The sequence below is a fragment of the Volvox carteri genome, assembly GCF_000143455.1.
Source record: "Volvox carteri f. nagariensis unplaced genomic scaffold VOLCAscaffold_15, whole genome shotgun sequence".
Lineage (NCBI taxonomy): Eukaryota > Viridiplantae > Chlorophyta > Chlorophyceae > Chlamydomonadales > Volvocaceae > Volvox > Volvox carteri.
Genome location: NW_003307558.1, coordinates 1,082,114 through 1,101,321, shown reverse-complemented (window position 1 = coordinate 1,101,321; position 19,208 = coordinate 1,082,114). Strand labels below are relative to the sequence as shown.

The following is a 19,208-nucleotide window of genomic DNA, read 5'->3' as shown; positions in this document are numbered from 1 at the left end:
AATTTGATATAGCGCAGCAAGGTCCTGGCATGCATGGCTACTGGTTTAATGACAAACGGATGGCCGCTTGATTGTCTGCTCCGGTTCGCTAGCAGCAGCCGGCGCGCAATGAAGGCATTTTTGTTTCATTAATAGCCATGAAGGAATGCACGTGAAAATGTTGTCCGAGCCAGCGCCCGCCCCATGTTGAAATGAATTAGCACAGACGGCCGGCACCGGGGCGGGGACGCGGGAGCGTCATGCTGGCAGCGGCGGTCGACTGGGACGCAGCGCATAACGCGCACACGCCCCTGTCTACGTTTCTTTAGCGCGGGTATGACTCAATTGCATTCCATGTGTGGAGCGAGCTCCACGGGAATGTGATCTTAAGGCCCACGCGGGACATGGCTGTGTGCATCTATTGGGACTCAGGGGGAGGTGCATCATGGAAAGCCCCGCAAATGTAAACATAGGACATGTAGGGTCACAGGCACTTCTGTCGACTAACATTTACCACCTACATGCACTAGCCTAGGTACACGCGGGCCCGGGCCAGGTACCCTGCAGACGCGAAAGATCGCACGAGTCATTCCCATTGTATTCCTCCTCCCCTCGAAGACATAGGAGCGCCGCAGAGTCACTGGACATCACGAACACCTCGCAGCCCGAAGTGCTATGGCCCAACGAACTGGGCACCGCATCACCTGCCGCCGCACAAGCTCCAGATCAGAGTCCTGCATGTCCTGCTCAGACAGTCCGCCGACCTTTAGGGCGAGTCGCAGCAGGATTGCCGAGCCCAACTGCGCAAACAGCACAGGGGGATAGAGGACGCGAAGGTTGCAACGACGAGCAAGCGTATGCCACGGGTAGGGCAGACACATTCATACACGACAGAGATCAGGCAACAAAAACTTGCATTTTTGTTGTTATCGTTTACGCGTTCGGGGAATGCAAACGTAGTGTCCTCAATTGCCTACTCGATACGCTCCCGCGCCCTCACCACGCCCCTCTTGTCGAGCGCCTCTCGGATCGCAGACGACAACTGGTCAAATTTGGGACCGTTCAGCAATTCCGCCAGCAGCTCTGCGGGAATCAATCCGCGAGGCCGACATGTCCAGATGCAAAGGCATCGACAGGTCCCATAGCTACCCCGGCAATCAACCGCCCCAAAATTGGACAGCTGGTAAAGTTCTAAGCCCGGTGGACTGTTGAAAGTCCTATATGCTGGACAGCCCGGCTGTATTTCTAGAGACGCTGAACATATACGTGAAGCCGTCCACGCACCTAAGCTACAGCAACGGGATAGGGGTGGCCAACCGCAAAGTGGACAGCAAGAGACGGTTAATGGAAAAATCGGCAATTTCAGCCCACCTGTCTTGGTCTTCTTGACTATGGCACCTTCGTCACCGCTGCTACTGCTGTCCTTGCTAGCAGACTCTCCGCTGCTGCTACTGCTGTCCTTGCTAGCAGACTCATCGCTGCTGCTACTGCTGTCCTTGCTAACAGGCTCGGCGAATTCCCTAGCCGGGCGCTTCTTGCCCTTGCCTGCCGCTTGAACGGCCGCGGCCTTCGCAGCAGCAGCGTTAGCAGATGCGCTGCCTTTTCCTGGGGCCTTGCCAACGGGCACCTGCGGCTGTCGTTGATCCTCAGAGGTATCGCTACTGTCGCTGTCATCGCTATCGCTGTCGTCTGAGCTGCTGCTACTGCTGCTGTGTCGCGTCTTCCGAGAAGGCCCCTCCTTGGGAGCCGGGTGGACAGGCGGCTTTGCCTTTGCGGTCGCAACACCAGCGGCAGCAGGCTTGGTGGCGCCTGCCTGTGCGGGTTTCCTCAAGTCCTCAGAGTCACTGCTGCTCTCATCTCCGGAAGACGAAGTCAGGTCGCTATCCGCAGCCGCCGGTATAGGTTTCTTCGCTTGCTTGGAACCTAGGCCCCTGGCAGAGGCAGGGGCCGTCGCCGCCGCTCCCGCCGTCGTCTTCAGGCCCTCCGACCGCTTGGCCGCCTTGCCCGAATCGTCACTATCGCTGTCCTTGCCGTCGTCTTCAGAGGAGGTTGACTCCGATGACGTTGCAGACGACGAATCGGTATCCGACGAGGTAGACCCGGAGGCTGGCGGCTTCGGTGCAGAACCCTTGGTAGTGGTTGCCTTGGCGGGCTTTGCCTCCACTTTGGACTTGGAACCCTTGACCGCCTTGGGAGCTTCATGTGGCTTTGCGGCTGGCTCCGTCGCCTTGGTTTTCTTGGCAGGCGGAGAGTCCGAGTCGCTGTCACTGTCACTGCTGCTGCTGTCATCTGAGGACTTGTCGCTTTCACCGCTGCTGGAAGAGGAGCTAGGGGCGGGCTTGCCTTTGCCACTACCAGGGGCCGTAGCGGCAATTGGCTTGGCCCCTTGGCCAACTGCCTGGCGCTTAAGGGTGGGCTGACATTGCTTCTTTTCCGCCTCGCTATCGCTGCTACTGCTATCATCGGAAGAGCTGCTACTGCTGCTACTACTGCTCTGTGCCATTCGACGCTTCCCGGTGGCTGCCTCGTTTGCTGCTCCCGGTGCTTTCGGTCCGGCAGTCGGCGCAGCACTTGTGCCACCATTCGGCGCAGCGCCGTTATGGCCATTATTACCGCCGTTTACGGCTGCAAGGGCTGCCCGGGCGCGTCGCTTGTGCTTTACGCCCGCGCCGTGGCTCATGAGCGTCTCCCGACTGGTGCAGTTGACGTTGCATACGCTGTGGGTCGTAGAAAGACGCGGAGTAGACATGAACTCATGAATTATCACCCAACAAGAAGATGAAGGATCACTGCCACACATATTCTAAGGTGGTCCTGAAAAGGACCCATAAAAGGCGTCTGAAGCAGTCCTACTATGAGCGCACGAGAAACACAAGCTCAAGGTGCGAGGGTGGCACTCTGCGACTCCAGCACGAATGCGTCAGCATTCGGGCTGGAGTACCACTGGGACATCTTCACCCACCCGATAGCATTAGCGGAAATCACCATCAGATAGCATTAGCGGAAATCACCATCAGATAGCATTAGCGGAAATCACCATCAGATAGCATTAGCTGAAATCCGTACCTGCATTTCCATGGTGGCCTAGTGGAAAGAAACTCGAGCCCAGTGGGCTCCGCGGGGGTGCCAGCCGCGGATCCGCCTTCCCGGTTAGCCGGGAGTCCTCCAGCAGCGAAACCGCCGGGTTTGGTAGCGGCAAGAGCATATTTTTCATGTTCGGTGACACACGTTGTGTGGCCCTGCAAGGCACGCCCGGAAGGATATGTCGGCAAAAGCTCAAAAGGGCACAAGTCCGAGTTACCGCAGACAGACGAAGCAACCACGAAAAGCAATGCGATGTCCTCATCCAAAATTGGAAGGGATAGACATAGGGGCAAACGACGACTGATTGATGCGGCGGCGCCGCCGTCGCAACACTGTCGATCTTACATTTACAGTGGCTCGCGTGAAGGACTGAAGGCAATCAACGCACGAGAAGCGGCTCGCGGAGCATGAACGGTAGTGGTTGACGAGCTTCGGCTGCACGAGGTAAGTCGACACCCAGTGTTAAAGTCGGTTAGCCAGCCTGGCAAGTGAATCGTGTGAGCTTGTAACATTGACCTTCTTTATGGTATCTCCGCAGTCCTCGCAGTGGAACCACACCATTCTTCAGCAAGAATATTTCGTCCGCTGGACCTAATCATGCGCGGCGAGGCGCCGCCGCGCGCGCGGGTAAGGTCACCTTGTGGGCTGCAACGCCTAGGTGCAAATAAATTATTGTTATAAGCGTCTACATCTATATATATCTGTTTACGACTGAATGTAGTGGCTGTTGCCGTGCGCTCGTCCAAAACCCCAAAAGCGAAAACCAAGGACAATGACAATGACTTTTCCTGGTAAGACTGCTAAATATGCTGAAAAAATGGCAGACGGAAGGTTGGCCGTCCTCCTTGCGCACCTAGCCCCTGAGCAGCAAGGCACAGCATCACAACCCGGCAGTCGAGTCGAGACGCCCTGGTTTGCAGCTTCTAGTGGACCTCTAGTCATCGTCGGTGGTGTATGCCTTGATATCCAGGTGCACTATTGGCCGCTGGAGCAGGCAGACTCGGCTCGCTTTGCCTAAACCCTTGCGCGCGTCCATTCGCCAGGCTCAACCCAACTCCGTAGATGTGCAGCGAGGCACGTCGGTTCCTGGACAGGTAGGTATGGCGCCTGAATTCCGCTTATCGTCGCTTATGTCCCCGCTGCGTCCCCCCTGCCTGCGACCATCCTGTTGGGGGATTCTAGGCTTCTATGCATCTCTCCTTTTTCGCGACGCTGGACATTAGCACAGTTAGCCAGCAATACTGCCCACTAAGCCATTATCCTTGTTCGTCGTCTTTCCTACGGGGTTGCTCTTCCTGTTGTGGCTTACCACCGCCCCTTCCCTTCCCCACCGCCAACACCTTCCCCCTTCGTCCATTCTTGTTAAACTGCCCCCTTATAGCACCCCTCCTCCGCTCCCTTTCCCCCCGCCTCCTTTCTCCCCTTGCAGATCCGGCAGGTGCCCGGGGGTGTGGGTCGCAACATGGCGGAGGCCCTCAGCGGCCTAGTGCCATTAGACCGGCCCGCGCCCGTGTTCGTGTCGTTGGTGGGAGACGACACGGCGGGCAGCTTCCTCACCACCTTCCTGCGGCGGCTCCGGTGAGGACGGGACGAGGGGAAGGGGGGAAGTGGTCTTAGCAAAAGTAGTGGTAGCTGCAGGTGGAGCCCTCATGGCTGTTAGCCAGCTAGCAGTAGTGATACGGACTTTAGGACATGCCGACGAGAGGGGGACATGCCGACGTCAATCAAGCCTGCTCCTGTACGGCCTGATGGCGTTGCTGCTGCCGTTACCCTTGTCGCAGGTTAGATCTGAGCCAGCTGATCACCCTCCCGGGAGCAACCACTCCGTGCGTGTCGGCAATGTTAGACAGGTGCGGGGTTGGGGATTTTAAGGATGTACCCGGGGTCCTCAGCCTGGCTCGGAACGGCATGGCTTATGTCGGCTCTCTGCAGGCAAGTTTGGGGGCTGCCCGCCTTTGCGCCCGTGTGGTACCTCTTGACGGGGTATGCGGAAGAAAAGGGGCTTTGGCAAGGGTGTTGTGCACGCCCTAACGGCGTTGCCACGTCCACCTGTCTGTCTGTCTGTCCATCCGTCCCTGCGCCGCACTGTCTGTGTTTGTGCCCTGGTCTCCGAGGGGGCCCTCCGCCGTGTGGCGCGCTGCAGGGGCGGCGAGGTGGCGGCGTGTGTTGCGGACGTGACGGCCGTGGAGCGGCACCTCACACCGGAGCGCCTGCGGGAGTGCCAGCCGCAGATACAGCAGGTGCAGGAGCGTGGACTGTACCGCGACACCACTTAGTGTGTGAATGAGGGTGTGGGGACATGGGGTTATCTGGTGGTTTCGGGAGGTGGATGTCTGCCGGCTATGCGGCTTGTGAAGGGAAGGCGAGGAACCGGGCCGCGTGGCGAGTGAGAGTTCGACTCGGGTCTCGTGCCCTTCGGATGGGGACTATTGTGTCTGGTCCTCTCCCCTTGTAGGAGTGTGCTCCAGCACGGGGCAGATGAGGAGGGAGGGAAGGGAGGTGGGAGGGAAGGGGGAAGGGAGGGAAGGGGGGAGGGAGGGAGGGGATTATGGGGTCGGACCCCCTTGCCGGTGGGGAAGGAGTGAGTGCCATGTGCGTTGCGTCCCTGAAACGCCCCGCTAGCCCTCACCTCCTCCCTCACCACCGTTTCGGCCCCCCTCATCCCGGGACCCCCTCAGGCGTGCATGCTGCTGGCGGAGGGCAACTTGTCCGCGGAGGCGCTCGAGTATATCAGCCGTACGGCGGCCCTCGCGCGGGTGCCTGTGTTCCTAGAGCCCGTGTCGGTGCCCAAGGCAACCCGGTGAGTCAGAGCTCAGCCGCCTTGCGGCTCCGGAACCAGGGGCCCTCACGCGCCTACCTCTTCACCGGGAGGTCTGTACATATACCTATGTCTACATATATATCTTATCTTTGTGTGTGTCTATGTTCCTGTCTTGTGGTGTGCTGATTCCGCACCATGCCCATACCAGCCCAACACATCGAAACCCCTCACCCCATTGCACCAACACGGCCACGCACGGCTGGAACGCGGCCCCGCAGCCTAGTGTCGGCGCTGCCGTACGCCACGTTCGTGTCGCCCAACGCAGCGGAGCTTATTTCGATGGCGGACGAGGTCCGTCGTGCGGCGGGACTGCCGCTGCTGCCCCGGCCCGCATTGCCCGATGACTCCGCGGAGGGGGCCCCCGGGGGGAGACATGGCGGCAGAAGTGGGTTCGGCGGTGGCGGTGGCGATGGTCGGGTGGTTTTGGAGCCGGTGGCGGAGCTGCTCCGGCAGCTGGCGGCCTTCGCGGAGGTGCTGTTATTGCAGGGTGCGTCGGTGGGTGGGAAAGGGTTGGGAGTGGCGGTGGGAGGGAGCATCGCGTTGAGGATGTGCTTGGCAGTTTGGGAAAGCGAGGGACGGAATGAGAAGTACAGCCCAGTAAGGTACGCCGCTGGGGCCGCAGGATAAGGTAGGGGAGGGAATCGTAGCTGGCAAATGTGCGGACATCCGTACGGCAGGATCAGCTGCGCCGCAGGGACTATGACTGGTTCTTGAGGGGGCACGGGCTCTGATGAAATCCTGGCTGGTCGCCGCAGGTACCTCGTGTGTGGTACTGACCCTTGGGTCGCTTGGCGCGGCACTGATTACCCTGGCCGCCAATGAGGCAGCAGCCGGTGCAGGCCCGCGCTCCACCTTGGAGCCGTTGGACGCTTGCAGCACCTCGGTACCCGCCGTCGGTGCAAATTACAACGTCAGTTGCAGCGGCGGCAATAACAACAGCAGCTGTTGCTGGACCTCGAATGCCCATGCCGACGTACGAGCTACGAGGAGGCCTGATGGTGGTGTCCTGCCAGCCCCCGTTGCCATGTCAGCCTCCCCGCATGCTGCGGCCATCCGCGCAGCAAGAGGCGCTACCGCCTCGTGGGCTTTACCAGTCCCCAGGGGGGATGTGATCCGGGGAGCGCTGCTGGCGCGCCACGTCTCCTCAGCGCCGGTGCTGTTGTCCGTACCCGCGTCCACACTATCCTCGTCAGCGAGCCCGGCGGCCGCGGCAGTAACCCTGGAAGCGGCAGCGGAGGTGGCGGCGGGTGGTTTAGCGGCGGGACGCCAAACGGCGGTGCAACAGTCGCAGCGCTATGCTGTACAGGTCGTACACCTGCGGGCACTGCCCGCGGAGGTGGTCAGTGTCAATGGCGCAGGTAGGTGGTTGGCGTTGAACCACGTGGAGCTATCTAGATTTGTATGCCCAAGGCCGTGGAGATTTTGTCCCAAAGTCGGCTGCTTGGCAAACCGCGGAATCCTGACTTGAACTTTCAGTTTCACTGTTAACTACATGTCCGCCTGTTCCGTACCTTGATCACAGGTGACACGCTTGTGGCTGGAATGGTGGCTGCGCTGCTGCAGCAGCAGGACCCGGTGCACGCCCTGGCGTACGGCATGGTACGGCATCGGAGTAGGGTCTGTCGAAGTAACGTATTGCATGCTGTAATCCATGCGAAAGTCACAGGAAAGGAGTCGCGGCGTGCCGTGATATAGTGAGTTCATGGGTGTCTCGAATGTGACGCAGCCGTGTGCACGGGGCATGACTAGATCCCATCAGTGGTAAGGGCTAAATGCTCCCTAGGGTCAATACCGTCCATAAAGGGCACAAACCGGTTTGTGAAGCCGGTGTTGAACTGGGTCAGTCAGTCAAATTTTTGGGCCCAGGCCCTAAGCTGCCTGCGGCCCTGTCTGCTGCTGCCACCAGGCGGCGGCTAAGCGCGCTGTGGAAAGTCACCGCAACGTGCCGGATCTGGAGTATGGCTCACTTCGGCAAGATGCGGAGACAGTCGTTTCGACGATGCAGCATCATTTCTTCCCGTCGTCGTTGGCAGGGTCTCCAGCCGCGTCCTGACGGCTAAAGCCCTTCCGGGAGTTCGCTTGTAGATTGCGGACTGGGATTTGCGGTGTGATATTCGAACGTAATGGGAAATGTTCTTTTCTTCTTTCAATTTAATCCTTTTGACGTTGCCTTGACCTCGTAGGAGCGAAGCGTGCCAGTATTTGAGTGCATGTCAGGGGAAACCATTCTGAACGGCCCTGCACCTGTTGCGGCTATGGGACTTGACCTGCTACTGGATCATTCAAGTCCTTGATGCTCTGATGCCTTGCATGCACCTGTTACATGTAGCAAGGGCAACTCGGAGTTGTGCATGCACCAGGAATTTGCAGGACGGCTACTGGGCCCATTCTCACATATTGATGTGGCTAGCCTTAGCACTTTTCGACTGGACCCTCACTTCATTTGCCTCGCGAAATATGTGCAAAGCTGCGTAACAACCAACAACAACAAACGGGGTCCCGCCGTGCTCCCGTTTGCAAACACATAACTGTCGCGTGGACTGGTATGACCGCTGGCCTAGCATGGCCGGACAGCATCCGGATGCATCAGGGCCACGTGTGGAAAGCAGTATTCATGTAATAATCCGGCATCACAAGGGTTTAGGGAGGTCTGAAGCGATCTGATCAGCGCTTTCACATAGGCAGTTACATAAGATCGGCGAGCCAACATCCGCAGCTGCACCCAGCAGATGATGTCAGCACACCGCTGCATGGCACCTCTCCAATGTAACCATCACAGTTTCCGCACAACATCGCCATTGGCCTCCACGCCAACCTTTGCCGCGAGACCCTGTCTCCACTGCCACGACGGCCGCTGGTAGTACGCATTGCCGCTATCCAGCAGCGCGCTTACTTGGCCGACTTCTTCAGGCTGTTGAAGACCTTGCGAACGGCACGGGCCTTCTTGGCCTTGGCGACGGTGGCCTTGTAGCGGTCGAAGTCCGTCATCTCGGCCTTTGCCGCCTGCTTGGCCAGCTTCTGGCCCCAAGACGACGCCTTGAACTTGGCGACCACGTCTGAGTGAGGAACGGAAAGTTCAATTTGACTAGGTTTTTCCATTGTTCAGACCCAGACAGCGTGACATTCAAAAGCGTATGAAAAACTAGTGGAGACAGCATGACTCTGCTTGCAGCAGCTGGTTTTCTGGAATCGGCGTGGAAAATGTGGATGAAGCAGGTCCCCCTCATCGCTAAGCAACCTTCATAAAAAAGATACGCTAGACGACTTTCGTCGCCACAGGACCCCATATGAGGCCAACCGCACGGACAGCGCCGTCCCATGGGGGTCCCGCATAAAAGCATCACACACACGTGGAGAATTACACAAGTGCAACCGTGTACCCGCATCGTGTGTCCTTGCTGAAAACAGACTCCCTCAGCAGCGTTTGACCTAATTAGCCAGTCACTTGCATGACAGGTTCTTTGCTGAGTTCTGTAACTGCTCTGGTGATCGAAAGCTCGTACATATCATTCCCAGTACTTCCTGAAATGAACCAGCTGGCCGAAGGGGAAATTGGGACCGATAGACTACAGCTGACGAAGCGGGGTATCTAACTGCGCAAATTAATGCCTGTAGTAAGCATCCTGGCGACGATAACCCACCACCATCATGCTGACAACAACCGCTGCCAACCGCCATACCCTGGTCACATACGAGCAGTGGTTGAAACCCATGCCTCCAATGCATCTTTCCTCATCACAGCCTCGGCCCCGACTGTACTGAACCTCGGGTTTTCAACCCGTCGGGCCCCCAGGGTACTGTTATCAATTCTCATAGGAGGGATAGCACAGTCATCATAATGCTTTCTTCCGGACAGCCTCCAAAGCCCTCTCACGAAGGCTCGAACTCCCCCTTAGCGAACCGGATGACGCTCAGCTTGCTGTCAAGCTCTTGCTCTTGCTGCATACCCCGTCCTAAGTTTCATTTAGCAAATTGCTAATTATAACTTCTTGCCAAATAACCGCCGAGGTGACGGAATTCCCGGGGCAAACGTGGGCTGTGGCAAATGCGCCGCACAAACTCTCCTTTAAGTCGGCCCGTCCTCTAGGCCCAGCTGTACTTACCAGCCTCAACAAGGGCCTTCTTCAGGTCCTTCTTTGGCGCATGGCGTTTAATATCCACCTTGAAGTCTGTAAGCGCCAGGCGCTTGAAGTTTACCACACGGCGCTCCTGGTCGGGGAAGTCCACGAGAGCCTACGAGCACGGACACATATCCTACGATGTAATCCCAATACGCGGCTGCTCTCAATTCCAACTGAAACAAAGGCTGAGGGCGGCAATGCGGCGGCCGGGCGGCCAGGCGGCTCTGCTGTTCTATTTGGGCATAGTACGAATGATTGATTACTGAAAAGATAAACATACCCTGTTCTGGTCAATAACATCAGTGATGACTACCAGCTTGCCGAACTCAGGCCCGTAGTTGATGAGGGCCACGCGGCCAATCTCAACGTAGCGCTTGAACGGCATCTTTCCACGCGCTACCAGAGCGGCACAGCCAAGTGAGAGGACCAGTTTGCGACAGCTTGGGCGCCTTTGCACGCTCAGTTGCGGGACGCCGTACTGTGAGTACGGGTGCAATGTAACAAGCAAGCAAGGCAGGGCTGTCACGGTTACCCCAGAATGGGAAGAACTGTAAGACTTTGATAATTTCCTGAAGGCTTATCGTTTTAACATAACTTACTGACCGCGGACTATTTTCTAAGCGTCGTGGGCACAACGACTTGATACCCCGTTGTTTCGGGGCCTTGTTGCCCTGATACTGCGAGAAAACATGGCTAACATTGACCCCTATCGGGTCGACGGTGCGTAGGCCGGCATGCAACTTTTTGGATTAAACCCTCATAGTAATTAGCGAACCCCATATGATTGACTTGCAGAAGAGGTCGCTGATGATGACGAAGAGGTGGACATGTCATTCCTGCCCCCGTTCGCACGGGGGACAGAGAATGAGAAGCTTTATGTGGAGAACGCGGTAGGGTACCATCGCAGGCCCCGCCGGACGCTTCCGTTCATGAGCTCCTTATTCACTTTATGGCCTTGGACACGTAGAAACTTGAGCGGAGGCTCGAGCGGACAGACCGCGCCCTGGAGCAGAACATGGACCGCCTGCACATTATGGACGAGCACTTGAAGAACGTGCAACAGGAGCTGAAGTACACGCAGACCCGGGTGGGTATTCCACTCTGGAGGCAATACGCAAAGAACTAGGCGGGCTTCCTCCCAGCGCCTAGCGCAGTGTAGGGGTGGGGCCCGGCTCAACCCTGGAATACGCAGTCTGTGGGGTCCTCTGACCGCGTCAACTCCCCCTGTCGCAGGTGGAGGCCAAGAACAAGGAGATTGAAAGTGAGAAGCACCTAACTGCCATGGCGGAGCGGGAAGCGGTGAGCGGCACACAGCGGGGCTCGGGAGAGGTCCTAGAGAATGCTGCCGCAAGCCGCGGCCATGCCGAGGGCGTTTCGTTCTGGGTCAACCAGCGATAATCCTTCAAGGGGGTGTCTAGGGAGCTGCACCAATCGAGCCAGCATCCCCTATGACGCTTTATACCTCCGGAGATCTGGGCTGCTCTGATTTGCCTGTCTTCCGCTTGCAGAGTCGTATTCGTAAGGACGTGGCCAAGATGACGACTGAGCGCGCTGAACTGGCGGACAAGATTAACAGCCTACAGAACCAGATCTACAAGAACAGCGAGAAGCTGGACCAGTTTAAAATGCTCATGAACTGGAACCAGGAGGAACTGGAGCAGTGGGCACTAGCGGAGCGGCAGAAGGCGCGTCTGGGGCGAAGCGAAAGGGGGACCCCGGCAGGGGTGGGACTGTGTCCACTACGGTGTCCTGGGCGCATGAGGTCTGGAATATGTTTGTGCTCGCACGCTTATCCAGGGAAGGAGCCGGTGTTGCAACAGCAATGTGTGGTGCAGCAGGCGAGCAGGCGATAGCACGGGAGGTTTCCCCTTGATAGCCCTTGATTGGTGGCTGCATGGACAAGAATGGCCACACAGCAGCAGCTTGCACGGTCTTTGGAGGCACAAGCCAGGTCAAACAGAGATTGCAGCAGCATTCTTGGAAGAGTGGATCGGCACGGATTGGCAGCTGCTGGATGGTCCTCAGGTCGCTGACTACTCGGGACCGCATCCAACTTGAAGGGCGGTGGGGCACTGACACTGCCTACGAGCGCACGCAGCAGCCCAGCTCGTTTCCCTGCAGCAGAAGCCGCTCAAGGATCCCTGCTATGCATACTGAGGTCTAGCAGCTGCCGCAACCCCTAGCCTCTTGAGCCGGAATCAGCGGCAGCTTCTGCGTAACGGCAAATGCGGGACTGGTCTGCAGCACCGGTCCAGCCGGCATCAGCACTGAGCAGAGCAGCGAAAGCAGCCGTGTAGGAGAAGACCCACCGACTGGAAATCTGAAGGTTCTTATGTTTATGCTCAAGCCCAGACAACGCATACTACCTGGGGTGGGCGTACATTGTTCGCTGGATTGGGCCCGGCATTCGTCCCTATGCGCATAAGGGTCAGACCCGGCTGGAAGATGTGCCAGTCGCTGCATGCGCGCAGCACTTCCGGTTCCAACTGTGGAGGGAGAAGCCGGGCCTTATTGGATGCGGCAGAGGGAATCTTGGAGGGAAGGGAGCCAGCGCCAGGCGTGTGGTGGCTGGCTTGCGTATTGTCGCCGTAACGGCTGGTGCTCAGCATGCCAAGCATCCTCGGCAGCTTTGAATGGCCCAACGGCACCACCCGAAATGTCCCCTGCATCGCCGAGCCATGCCTCCGACTGACACGTCCCTGTCGCCTCTTACATGCTGTGTCTCCCACTGCGCGTCGGGCAGGCTGAGGATAATGCGGCGCTAGAGAAATACCGCCACGCGGATGACGCCAAGGTTAAGGAGCTGACACTTCAGCTGGAGAGGGTCAGCAAACAGGTGCGGAGCAGGATAGGGGGAACTTCACGCCGAGCAGCGTCGTACGTTCGCAGACGGGATCAGGTTCAGAGATGAAAATGCAGGACCAAGTAGGGGGGAACAAATTTAAATTGGGATTGAATAACCAATCAATCAATCGCACACCGAGCCATTGGCGGAGGCTGCGGCACTGATTTCCCGCCACAACCCACAAAATGCAGCTAGAGGTAGCTTATGTTGGACAGTAGGGCTGACATTTCTCTGTCAACAAACGAGTAGTCCGTTCTGTAGCCCCTTCGATTGTTGACACACACCCTCACGCACACCCACATCCCCCAAGCGTTCCTTTCCTTTCCCGGGGCCAGCTCCTCTGCCAACCCCTCACCTCTTGCCGCTCACCTTTCTGCTCATTTACCGACATGTTGGGCGCGTCTGCCTTGTCAACTCCGTCAACCTCCCCAAATCCGCGCCCCGCCCCGGCCCAACCCCATCCCACCAGGTGGTGGCCCGCAAGGACGAGCTGGATGGGGAGGTGGTGGAGACGCAAGCGGCCCAGATCCAGTTGGACAAAGCAGCCGAGGACTTCCGCAAGCTGCATATGGAGCGGCAGGATCTCATTCGGCAATGGGAGGAGGCGGTGGAGGCCATGCGCCATCGCGACGCCGCCATCGCAGCAGCTTCCGAACAGTTTGCCATGCAGAAGGAGGTGCTGCGGGAGCGAAAGCGGGAGCTGGACGCACAGGCGCGCTTCTTGGAAAACGAAGTGCTCAACACTAAGGAGGCGGATGCGCGGGTGGCCTATTACGAGCGAGAGGTGGTGAGTGGCGCTGAGCGGAAGAGTGCGCTGCTGCAGCAACATGAGAACAGGGAGGAGCTCGTTGGTACGGAGCCGCATCCCACCCCTCAACCCCTACCTAAAAAGCTTATGGCGGATAAATGTCTTTCTTCGCCTTTCATCTTCCTTCCCTTTTTCCTCGTCCCCAAACCCTGCTCTCCCACCCGCCGCGTTGTCCCGGGTTCACGTTCCCCTGCCCTTCTTCCCTCCCTCGTCTTCTTTTTTAAACCCCGTCCTCGCACTGCTCTCTCCAACCCCTCAGGCAAAGCAGCGCGACATGCTGTCCCGGGAGCAGTCCCGTCAGGAGGACCTGGCCAACCAGGTGGAACTGATTAAGGCCACCTTGTCAAAGGCAGCAACGGAGCTAGCGATGCGGACCGCGGAGAACAAGGGCGCGAGGGAGGAGCTGGATCAGAAGCGGTAGGAGACCAAAGGGAGGGGGAGCTGGGCGGGGTAGGCGGCTGGGTGGGCGGGGGAGGGTGGCGTGAGAGAGCAGGCGTTTTAGGACAACGGGAAGGACGGCTGAGTGGATGGTTTTGGTGCCGGGTATATGGCTCAGGTTGGCTGGCTGGAGGGACACGCTGTCTGGTTAGGCATTGACGCGATGACATGGATTTTCGTGGACACAAGCGCCCGCGCTCGCGTAGCAGCACCTGACGGCCGAGGCCCATAGCATGGTTTCCTCCATGGACTTGTCCTTCAACACCAAGGGAGCTCCTCCTGCATCCACGCGTCGTCAGCCTTGCAATCCTACTCGCGTGACTTGTTCGTGCCACATTTACACTTTCCTGTCCCTTTCTCCTGCCGCGGTGCAGTCAAAAGCTGGATGCCGCCCGCAAGCGGTTTGCTGTGCTGAAACGCAAACTGGAGAACGAGTTTTCCAATCTTGATTCTATGGAGGCGAAGGTGGGGAAAAGATAGGATGCTGGGTGAGGGGCTGGAGGCAGGGGCTGGAGGCGAACGGGAACGTGAGCGGATGGATGGCAAGGGGCTCGGGGCGGCGCAGGCGATGGAGTCGGTGCAAGGCAGGGAAGGGAGTAAAGCAGGGAGAGGCAGCCTTTCTTGGCCATGAACCAAATCCGGCCCACACACGCATTTTCTTATACCCTCCTGTTACCGTTCCGCCTTTCCACCACAGGCCGCTGAGTTGGAGGCGCTGCGCAGGAGCGAGGAGGCCCGTCTCCGGGCCGTCCTCAAGGAGCACGAGCTGCTCAAGAAGGAGCAGTACAAGCGGAGCCAGGTGCTGTTCGAGCTGCGAACCAAGGAGCGCGAGCTCATCAGCGAAATCAGGTACATACGTTTGGGAGGGAAGGAACCAGGGTGGGCTTATGGATGCATAAGAAGGGGAAGGGCACGTGGCTGTAAGGGACGGGCAACGCTTTTGACTAGTCGCACGTCCTTGTCCCAACCTCTCCTGCAGTGCTCTCCCCCTCGCGGCTGCTGTTCCACGCCAAGCTAGCTGACTCGACACCATCTCGGCCGTACGGCCCTTTCCTTCCATTGTGACCTCGTTGACCGAGGGGCCCCGGCCCTCGCCCTGCTCCCGCGCATTTTCCCCTTTCCTCCTCGCATTCGTCCGCAGTGGCGGCCAGGGCCAGAACAAGAACCTGGCGGCGCGCATTCACACCCTGGACGAGCAAGTCGTACGGCAACAGGAGCTGCTGTACAACGTGGAGTTTCAGCTGCAGCAGATGGAGCGCAAGGTGGCGCGTGCGGGCGGTGTGCGTAGCGAGGAGGAGACTCGGGCGCTGAATGCTCGCATCGAGAAGCTGACGTCCATCCTAGATAGCGTGTGCCAAGAGCACAGCATGCTGATGGAGCAGGTCAAGCGGGCGGAGGAGGATCTGCTGGCGGCTCGGCGTACCAATGGCGCGCTGCGGGCGGATAAAGCCAAGCTGGATGAAACTATCTCCACGCTTAAACTTGAGAACGACATGGTGGCGCGGCAGGTGCGGGATGGAAGGATGCCTGCGCTTGGGTGCATAGAAATTAAATGGAAGCGGATCCTGATGAGGCCTCAACGCGTGGAGCGCGTAGAGTCGGGCGTGTAAATTCAATGGAAAACCTGCAGGAGTAGTAGGGAAGGGAAAAATTACACAGTAGAGGAAGGCAACCTGTTTCCACCCTACGTCACGTTACGACCCAACGCAACACAAACACTACGCAGGTCAAGGCTGCTGTGGAGTCCCGCGAGAAGGCGCTAGTGGACCATGACGTGTTGGCTCTGGAAGTGAAGCGGCTGCGGGACATCCTAGCAGCGCATGCGGACGAGGTCTTTAGCCTGGAGAACCGTAAGGCCCAGTTGGCGCTGTCCATGGAAGAGCGAAAGCAGGAGGTGGAGGTTCACAGGTGGGCTGGGACGGACAAAGGTTCACCATCGTTCCAAGCACGCCGCAGGACTGGGAGGGTGAATGAGGCAACAGTGCAGCGAAGCTTGCGCTCAGAATCGGATTGAAAGATTTTCGAAGACAGTGAAGCGGGGGACAGGGACGGGAAGCAGCTTCGTGATGGAACAGCCTTCAGCGTCGCACTAAGGGGCCGTCCTTCTCGTGGCTCAATTATTTTTTTACTTCGATTTTCTTTCCCGCGTTGAGTTATAGGATAATAGTTTTTCTTATGGCTTTTTTATGTTACCTATTTCGGACAGCCTTAGGCTGGCCGTTGGGCCTCCGGCTCGTATGACTCCGGTGCACCTTCGGAGAATAACGCAACTCAAGGTGTGACATACACACATGTAAATGTGTGGGAGGCCGTGCCAGCGCTGTGTCCTCACCCCCGGGAGCACAGACCAAGGGACCAGACCGGCACCTCCAAAACGTCGTGCACACCTTGCACACGGGCCCTTATTGCTTCCGCAACGCCCCTCCGACGCGACCATGGGGCGGATCTCTGGTCGCAGGGATGGTCTCCGCGCGGAGCTGCGCCTGCTGCGTGAAGACGTGCACCGCATCACGCTGGAGCTCAAGGAGCGGTTATTGCGCTGCGAAAAGCTGCAAGCCAAGTTTGAGATTATGTCGGCCAAGAACAGGGGAGCCACGGAGGAGGATGGTGAAGAACGGACGCAGGTGCGTATGGTTGGCCATGGGTTTGACGTGGGTGCAATGCCTCTCGCCGTTGTGAGCCAGGAATAAACTCTCGCAAACGCACATATCACGCCTCAGCACTGAAATGCAATGCGCGTACACGCCTTCCGTCCCAAGGCGCTGATGTCGCGATTATGCATATCCACACAAACACACAGCTGTGTTTGGCTTGTAAAGCCCCAATTTCACTCATGCCACCATTGTCGTCTTGATTAAAGTGCCTAGGTGACCGTTCCTGACTCTGCCGCGGCTGCTGACACTGCTCATACTGCTGCTGTCGCATTTCCCGCAGGCCTACTTCGTCATCAAGGCAGCACAGGAACGAGAGGCGCTTCAGCGGGAGGGTGACGACTTAGATGCTCGCATTCGCGTGGCGGAGAAAGAGGTCGCGGCCCTGGAAGCCACGTTGGCCCAGCTCATGGCCTGTAACACAAATTTCTCGCATTCGTACAAGAAGGTGAGTTGGCATCTTGCCTAGAAAGCGGGTCACAAGGAAACTTGGGCTATTTCAGAGGCTTGCGCAAATGAGTCGACGACTTCAATATCGCCCTTGTACCGCCGTAGCGCAGGCTCGCACATGGCACTTCCAATCCCACCCACGTCTAGCCCCCCGATCTGGCCGCCCGGTAACGACACGTATCCCGCTGCGTATCATCTCATGTAGGTGAGCAGCAAAGAGGCATTTGAGGAACGTTCGGCTCTCCGCGAAAAGCTTGACAAGGCGTACGACAAGCTGAAGGCGCGACGAGCAGATGAGGCGGCCATCGCTGGCGACATCCAGGCAGGCCGGGCATGGGATCCTGGCGACTGTTTTCTCCATCGACAGCTGTGGGCCTTATGCACATCTGTGGTATTTGCGGGCCCCTGCTGATGGCCTGGTCTGCACTTGGATTGAGGCAATCGTTTGAGCGCCCTTCTGCTTTGCGCAGGTAGCCGAGGCCCGTCTGAATAACCTGGCGCAAGAGCAGCGGTCGCTGCAAGGCCTAGTGGACGACATGTCACGGCGCAAGACTGAGGCGGTAGGGGCGGAGTTCGGCTGGGCAGACAAAAAGGGTTGAAAATAGCTGCCTTTCCCACGGTTAATTGCAAGTGTTGGTTCTTGCGGGTTTCGCTGAAATACAGTAGCGACTAGGGGTGGAGCAGCTGAACCATACTCGAGTGTTATCTGTAGAAGCTTTTATTTCCCCATGCAATACGTCTTATGATTGTTTCAACGCAGGTGCGGCAATTAGATGAGCAGCGCGACAAGCTCCAGCGAGCCTTGACACGGACGGATCGACTGCGGAACAAATTAGGCATCGCCAACTCGCCGCAGGGACAGGACATTGAGCTAGCGGAGGTGAGGTCCAGCGAGCCATTGCAATGCAATCCAACATGAACGTGGTGCAGGCGTACATGGCCAACACTCCTGATAAGATCCCGCCTTCCTGAGATAGTGAGCTTCCAAGCAATGTTGCACATCTCCAAACGGCCCTTGTCCCGTGCACGGTTCCTCCGCCCCATCAGATTCGTGACGTCACGCGCGCCATGCTGCTGGAGCTTAAGGCTCTTGCGGGTGCTAATCCCGGGGTGGGCATCCTGGAGGCCTGCGAGGCGGCGGGCATCCGCCTGCCGTCGGGCAACAGCACACCGCCTTCCGCGTCCGGCAGCCGGCCAGTGTCCGCAGCGCGGTCGCAGGGCAGCGCTGGCAGCGGGCGGAGCGGTAGCACTAGCCATAGGGGCCCCGGCTCACGCTTTGGTGGAGACAGGCCGGGGAGCGCGCTGCGAGGGGGGGCACCCGCGATACGGACAATCCAGCTTGGAGCGTCGTGACTTGGGAGCCGATAGATATTAGGGAAGGGAAGAGGGGAGCGGGACATGTGGTAAGGGAAGGAGGTCTATCGTAGATCGTGCGCGTATGTAGCTAGCTGAGTCAGCATTCTGCGCCAGGTATGGACAGAATACGTAGCATACTTAGCATTTCCCTGAGAGAATTGCAGCGAGTGACTAAGGGTGTGGCGGCTTAGGACCGTGACGTCATCTGATAAGCGGAGAACAGCCGCGATATAATCTATAGCGCAGCGTTACGGCATGTGGTGCATCTTTCCCCGATAAGCACGTAAGTGAACAATGTACGCAACGATTGCACTGACTCGTGTACTGGTGGTCATGGTGTTCAGGGTGGAATCGGAATCCCGGTGAGGGATGAGGTGCTCTGCTCTCATCTACCATGTCATATAGTTTCAGGCGGGCGTTTGAGCTCAATTGTCATGTACCCCTTCATGGCAATCACTAAGTTTTTTCCAAGATTGGGTATGGTTTTGCACCCCGTGTCACCGACCCCATGCATTTGGGCGCGTCGGCATCGCAATAAGCCCCAGCGCGCCCACGGCGCCATTACAAAGAGCACGGCTTTGCAGGTGCATGCATCGCCATGTAGTTTATGTACGTCACGAGCTTCCCACAGCAGTGCATTCTCATCGCCTTGTCC

The 19,208-nt window shown here is 58.0% G+C and overlaps 4 protein-coding genes across 4 annotated transcripts; 2 read left to right on the top strand and 2 right to left on the bottom strand.

Annotated features, from left to right (window-relative positions):
* Nucleotides 1–2,550: 2,550 nt before the first annotated feature.
* Nucleotides 2,551–3,624, bottom strand: VOLCADRAFT_117335 (uncharacterized protein; the record flags this gene model as incomplete). Its single annotated transcript, XM_002949599.1, has 4 exons — nt 2,551–2,696; nt 3,046–3,218; nt 3,409–3,498; nt 3,580–3,624. Coding segments are annotated over 4 exons (454 nt in total), but the record flags the coding sequence as incomplete, so codon positions are not given.
* Nucleotides 3,625–3,880: 256 nt separating this feature from the next.
* On the top strand, nt 3,881–7,937 carry VOLCADRAFT_90096 (uncharacterized protein; the record flags this gene model as incomplete). Its single annotated transcript, XM_002949706.1, has 11 exons — nt 3,881–4,033; nt 4,107–4,157; nt 4,493–4,641; nt 4,845–4,913; nt 5,207–5,303; nt 5,742–5,863; nt 6,103–6,175; nt 6,239–6,371; nt 6,640–7,242; nt 7,407–7,483; nt 7,791–7,937. 11 exons carry the CDS (start codon nt 3,881–3,883, stop codon nt 7,935–7,937), a joined length of 1,674 nt encoding a protein of 557 aa, XP_002949752.1.
* An 836-nt stretch (nt 7,938–8,773) lies between these two features.
* Nucleotides 8,774–10,390, bottom strand: rpl14 (ribosomal protein L14 component of cytosolic 80S ribosome and 60S large subunit; the record flags this gene model as incomplete). The annotated part of the gene is made up of 3 exons (XM_002949598.1): nt 8,774–8,940; nt 9,988–10,117; nt 10,286–10,390. The coding sequence occupies 3 exons, from the start codon at nt 10,388–10,390 to the stop codon at nt 8,774–8,776; spliced, it is 402 nt and encodes a 133-aa protein (XP_002949644.1).
* A 159-nt stretch (nt 10,391–10,549) lies between these two features.
* Nucleotides 10,550–19,183, top strand: VOLCADRAFT_120789 (uncharacterized protein). Its single transcript, XM_002949705.1, has 18 exons — nt 10,550–10,725; nt 10,801–10,895; nt 10,973–11,092; nt 11,239–11,304; nt 11,514–11,729; nt 12,749–12,841; nt 13,320–13,637; nt 13,918–14,075; nt 14,471–14,561; nt 14,794–14,945; nt 15,238–15,604; nt 15,823–16,004; nt 16,555–16,720; nt 17,031–17,195; nt 17,403–17,519; nt 17,668–17,757; nt 17,958–18,077; nt 18,245–19,183. Exons 1-18 carry the CDS (start codon nt 10,695–10,697, stop codon nt 18,548–18,550), a joined length of 2,853 nt encoding a protein of 950 aa, XP_002949751.1. The 5' UTR covers nt 10,550–10,694; the 3' UTR covers nt 18,551–19,183.
* Nucleotides 19,184–19,208: the final 25 nt, after the last annotated feature.

Excerpts from the sequence above, each read along its gene's own strand:
- VOLCADRAFT_120789 (XM_002949705.1), top strand. The coding sequence starts at position 10,695 with ATGGCTAACATTGACCCCTATCGGGTCGACG. Across the intron at positions 14,562-14,793 it reads TTGATTCTATGGAGGCGAAG|GCCGCTGAGTTGGAGGCGCT; the intron begins GTGGGGAAAAGA and ends TTTCCACCACAG. Across the intron at positions 17,758-17,957 it reads CACGGCGCAAGACTGAGGCG|GTGCGGCAATTAGATGAGCA; the intron begins GTAGGGGCGGAG and ends GTTTCAACGCAG.